Source organism: Nansenia antarctica (genome assembly GCF_963989245.1).
Source record: "Nansenia antarctica genome assembly, chromosome: 10".
Taxonomy (NCBI): Eukaryota; Metazoa; Chordata; class Actinopteri; order Argentiniformes; family Microstomatidae; genus Nansenia; species Nansenia antarctica.
Window position 1 is genome coordinate 8121280 of NC_137680.1, and position 6000 is coordinate 8127279.

The following is a 6000-nucleotide window of genomic DNA, read 5'->3' on the forward strand; positions in this document are numbered from 1 at the left end:
GAGACATTAGCATGAAGCTCATTAACGTGAAGCTCATTAACATACAGCTCATTAGCATGAAGCTCATTAGTATGAAGCTAATTAACATGAAGCTCATTAACATACATAAGCATACACATACATATACACATACTCATACACACACATCCACACATACTCATATCCACATACTCATACACACACATCCACACACATACTCATACACACACATCCACACACATACACATACTCACACATCCACACACATACTCATACACACATCCACACATACTCATACACACACATCCACACTCATACACATCCACACACTCATACAGCTCATTAACACATATATACACACACACATCCAGTCACACGGTGAGACACATTGAATGTAGACATCCAGTCACACACGCGCACAGACACGTCCAGCAGGTCTGATAATGGTCTGACTGGATTCGCCTCGAAGAGTAGATGTTCTTTGGTGTGTTTGGTGTCCAAAACGGTCATTGCATTCCCCCATAGAGACTCGGGCCGGTAGACGCACTGACACAGAAGAAGAAGAAAAAAAAAAAAAAAAAAAATATTTTGAGGCGGGATTTTTCAAAAATATATTTTCAAAAGGGAAAATTCCTCTCTCTCTCTCTCTCTCTCTCTCTCTCTCTCTCTCTCTCTCTCTGGACTGAGCCCAGGAATTATTTGCCGCTGCGCATGCCTTTTTTTTTTTCTTCCTGTTTGTCCTTCACGTTGAAAAGTGCAAATTGACCTGCCCGCCTGGGATTCGAACCCAGGACTACAAAGTCTACCTTGCGGCAGACTTACACACTGAGCTAACGAGCCAGTCATACAAACATATAAAAAAAAAAAATCTCGACATCTACTGGCCAGTGTGGAATCGCGGACATTGGCTGTCAGAGAATAGAATCCTATTATCCCATTTCTCTCTTCCTCTAGAATGACCTGTCGTTGTCTCCGTGTGTCTGTGTGTGTCTGTCTTTATTGAAATTGACAAGAAATGATGGACAATGACTCCACGCGGGGCTCGATCCTGGGTGGCTGCACGTCTCTCTCTCTGTCTGTCTTCTGAGACACAGGAGGGACTTCCGCATTAGCGGTGTTAGCTTAGCAATCTCGTTGTGTTTTAACTTCAGTTTAACATGACTTCCCGGGGTCGTAGAGGGCTGGGGTTAGGCTTAAAATGACCGTGTAGACCTAATGAACTTAAATATGAAAACCTTGTGTTTCTACCACATTCATAGCCAGCGTTATACGTCCCGTAGTGTGACCCCTCCCGGGGTTAATAACGTATGGTTCCCCGCGGGTTAGGAGAACAATTCCAACACCCCCGGATAGACCAGAGGACAGGGAATCTAAAACCATTTGAATGGTGTCTCTACGACCTTCCTATCACCCCCCATCATCATCATCATCATCATCATCATACACACAGGCCACAGGCCACTTCCACTTACCACCACTGGAGGGAGACAGACACATATACCTGAGTGAGCCTGGTGAGACAACTCAGAAGCCTACAGTGCCTTTGGGAAGTTTTCAGACCGACCCCCAGGCTACTGTCAAAGGGGGCCTCGCCGTTTCCATGTGACAAGACGTGAGCTTAGAATGATAAGGTTCTATCTCCGTTTAGAATGATAAGGTTCTATCTCCGTTTAGAATGATAAGGTTCTATCTCCGTTTAGAATGATAAGGTTCTATCTCCGTTTAGAATGATAAGGTTCTATCTCCGTTTAGAATGATAAGGTTCTATCTCCGTTTAGGGCAGTTCAGAGATATTGAGCGTCCAAGTTTTTACATTCCATTATGTTTTGTGAGATGGAACCTTTGTATTTTATGAATTACTAACTCAAAAATTTCAACATTTAAAAAAATAACACCACACAGGCATTAATAAACACCTAATGGATCAGATTATGTAAAAAACTAAATTGACAAAAATGGAGATAGAACCTTATAATTCTAACGTCACGAAATACCGTAATCGCCTCGGTAGAAGTGAGGAAGAAGGAACGATAGAAAGCAGTGAACTACCTCGTTCATATTTCAGAATGTAATGGACTTACTGGAACCTAATACTTGTATGTCGTTGAAGTCAATAAGTGAATAAGTGCTCACACATAATCAGGGACACGGGGGTCCTCGTGTTTGATGATGTTTATCGTGTGTTACTTGCACCTGCCCCATTTGTAGAGAGACAGGTTATATCAGACTTTAATCATCAGATGGTCACAGACTAGTGAATAAAAATGTGAATGTTGCAAAATGAGAACACAAGACCCATTTGTTTGTTTGCTTGATTGTGCCCTTTCTTCTGTTCAAGAATGTACACCACACACAAGTGCTGTTTGGATCTTTATTCAGAATAATAAGCGTCAATTATAATACAAAGCAACCTGTTAAGACATTCAGAGTGGAGTGTACAGTCAAATAAAAGTACTCACCCAAAGTGGTTACTATGGTAAAGAGAGAGGATAGGATGTCATTCACAACACAAGTGCACACATCAACATTTAAGTCTAGACCAAGGAAAGTGAAACTATACACACTGTGATATAGGCCTATGGGAAATCATATGCTGTCATTTGCAAGTGCACACAGACTTACACGCACATATAACTTGCCTCAAATTTTTCCTTACATGACCACTCAGCACAGGTTTGCTAAAATAAAAATAAAAACATACTCTCAAGGCAGACAAACAGAGAGGCAGAATGCACAAGTGGAACCTGCAGCTTATTGTCTTCACATACAATCTACCTATTGCCACACAGCCTCCACCTTGAGGACTGAGGAGGAAGGAGGAGAGAGGTTACTGCATGCTGTCTGCCCCAGGTGGGGGGGACAAGAGGGGAGAGGTACAGAGAAGATAGGGTGGCGAGAAATAAATTAAGGTTAACTGATCACTGATCTATTAGTCAACTTGTTCAAAGGCACTTGGAACATGAGGAAGTAAATTGTAGTGGTAAAAGAAAAACAACAGAAAGCAGTTTGGTTTCACATAAAGGTGTGTGTGTGTGTGTGCGTGTGTGTGAGTGCGTGTGTGTGTGTGTGTGTGTGTGTGTGTGTGTGTGTGTGTGTGTGAGTGTGTGTGTGTGTGTGTGTGTGTGTGTGAGTGTGTGTGTGTGTGTGTGTGTGTGCACGTGCGTGCTTGTTTGCATTTGTGCGCGCAAAGTTATAATTGTTCATACAGTAAGGCAAGCCAGAGGGAAAAACATTATTAACATATAAAAAATAGCGTAAACCTACTTGAGTAAAATACTTCATCTTGGCAACTAAAATTAAAATTACAAAAAGGCATCTCAAGCAACTGTATAAAAAAGTGATGCATAGCCGTTCAGAGCAAAGTATGCCGGAGTCTGTGGTTCAGTATTAAGAGACGTCACACTAGGGTACTATCAAGTGGCACAACACCCATAACCACCTGCAGAGGAAGGTGTGTCACATAATTTCATCCATCTGTGGCGTGAAGTGGTTTACCATCCTCTCCTCTCCCACTTCCTTGGCTCAATCCCATATTGAACGGACACATTGCCCCAACCCCTAGGCCCTTCATTTTTGCAATAGTACTCAAACCGTCCACATTATGTGCATAGGGGTGAGGGCAAAGGGTAGATTTGGAATTGGGCATAAAGACTACTTTTCTACATAGACCAGCCAGTATGCGTCTGTATTGCTCTCACCTATCCAGTACTCTCAGAGCACTGAACAGAAGCAGGTAGGACTCAGGAAAGGAAGCCAGTGTCCAGTATAAGAGATCCATTGTCTCTCTCTCTTCTTCAAATGACAACCCCGTTTTGCTTACAAGGCTTGTTCATAAAAGGCATTAGCAGTTGTGCATAAAATGTTCTGATGCTTTTTTTTGCTTCAGAAGTCCATCCGTCTATTTCAAGCAAAGGCTCTGGCCTATACCATGCTTTAGTCAGTGGTTGATCCATGTAGTGGTGGGCTAGGATGAGATTAAGTGGGATTAGACAGACCAGGAAGTACACACGCCAGCTGTTCCAATCGTTTCATTGTGTTCCATTCACTGGTGGGCTTCCCAGTGCAGATCATTCCTGGCAGTATTGGGGGGAATAGGTGTAATTTGAGACCCAGCGACTGACGTATCCTTCGTCTCTCTCTTTGGGGGGTGGAGTGGAGTCATAGTTCAGGGTTCGATGGTCAGTGGGGGGGTCATTTGAGGTTAAAAGACAATAGGGGACGCTCTTCTCTCTTCTGCCAGGGGCTTTTCTTCTCCTCCTCTCCGTCGTCATGGGTTACGTCATTGTCTGGAGCTACTGTCAGCAGTGCAGTCTGGCCATGCTCAGTCCTGAAGGCCATACCCTCTGGATCTGGGAGGGGAGGGGGGGAGGAGGGCGAAGAGGGGGAGGAGGAGGAGGAGGAAGGCGAGGGGGCCTCTTCCTGAATTTGCATTTCCTCCCCTCCGTCCTCTCCGCCCCCCTCCTCTCCCTCGTCTTCTCGCTGGTCTTGTGTCTCTGGCAGAGGGGGTCTCAGTTGGCTGTCTTGTGGGCTACACTGGGGGGTCTCCTCCTCTCCACTGCCTCCCCCCTCCAGGTCATCGACATACACCAGCTGGGTGTATGCCCTGGATGGAGGGCTGCTCCTTGCATTCCCTTTCTCTCTCTCCCGTTCCTCCCTCTCTCCTTCCCGCCGGCTCCGGCCTGCTCTCGGCTCGTTCAGGTCCACGCCAGAGTCCAGGCTGGCGTCGGTACCGTTGCCATTCCTACCGCCTCTGTTGTTGCTATGACTTATTCCCGCTCCTGGAGTGTTACCGGGACGTCCGGCCCGCTGCAGGTCGATGTAGGAGTGTCGGATGGCGTTGGAGCGACCTTCTAATGAAACAAACCAGGCCCGCGGGTGTGGGAGGGGCTTCCCTCCCCGAAGCTTCATCAGGGTCCTCTCGGCCAAGAGTGTGTCCTCCCCGTTCATTTCCACAAGCCCCGCATGATCCCCCAGAGCTGCCGGAATAGACATGGACTCTGTTAGGCCGGTCCATTCCCCTGTCTGGTTCAGTCCCTCCCCATGTCCCAGCTTGGCTGGGTCCATGGCATAGTCGGAGGGCGCATGCACCAGGGGGTGCTGCTGGGAGTGCGTGGCGTTGAGCTCTGCTTGGATGGTCTCCAGGTCGCTCTGCTGGTCTGTCTGCAGCAGCAAGGCCTGCCCACACAGGGGGTGCTCCCCCGGCAAGCGCATGTAGTGAGCTGGGATCACCAGTGTGGGGCGCGCTCTGGTGGAGTAGCCGTCCCCCCCGCTGAGGAGGTCCACAGAGCCGCAGCACAGCAGCTGCCCTGGGCGGGGCAGGGAGAGGGGCAGGGCGGCGGCACGCTCCAGGTGGTCTACGGACCGGGAGAGGAGATAGTCAGGAGGTCTGCGCTCGCACCCGTCCCCTCTGCTTGGGGAGAGGGGTGGAGAAGTGGGGGAGACGGCCTCACGAACACATGCTCCCCCGCAGTCACCCGTGCCGCTCTGCTGTCCTGCTAACACCTGCACATGATTGGGTGAGGAGAGTCTATTCGGAAGTTGGTTGGCAGACGAGCAGACGGAGGTGTATGATTGACGGTAGCCCCCGTCCGTCCCGGTAGAGAGGGTCCCGCTCTTTAACTGGAACGTCTCCACAGACTGCCTGTAGTCTCGGCTGCGAGGCGTCAGGTTGCCTAGAGACGAGCCGTGCCGGCTGTGGTTGCCGACGGATAAGCGGCTGTGGTTGCCGCAAGAGACGTGGTCATGGTGATGGTGGTTGTCATGATGATCGTAGGAGGTGGGCTTGAGCATGGGCGTGGTCATGTCCGGTTCGGTCGCTGTAGAAACGAGCTCAAGGTGGACCTAGAAGCGAGGACAAAATTAGAAAATGCATTAAAAACAACTCTTCAAAATCAGAATTTCCCGCTTCAAGATTGTGGCGTAGTGTGTGTCTATGATAAGCAGTTCAGTTTGTTGACTGGCTCTGGTGATGAACGAACCTCGCTGCTGATGAGGTTGAGGTGGGACATGGAGGTGGCCTGG

The 6000-nt window shown here is 48.3% G+C and overlaps 1 protein-coding gene across 1 annotated transcript in view; it reads right to left on the minus strand.

Moving 5' to 3' along the window:
- Positions 1-4170: 4170 nt before the first annotated feature.
- Positions 4171-6000, minus strand: part of fam171a1 (family with sequence similarity 171 member A1) — a gene marked incomplete at both ends in the record, with an annotated part of 19780 nt that continues 17950 nt past the window's right edge. Inside the window, 2 exons of the mRNA XM_080540634.1 lie at positions 4171-5820; positions 5958-6000. The exon at positions 5958-6000 is cut by the window's right edge and continues 75 nt beyond it. Coding sequence (XP_080396760.1) covers positions 4171-5820; positions 5958-6000 — 1693 coding nt within the window. The remainder of the gene's footprint in view (positions 5821-5957) is intronic.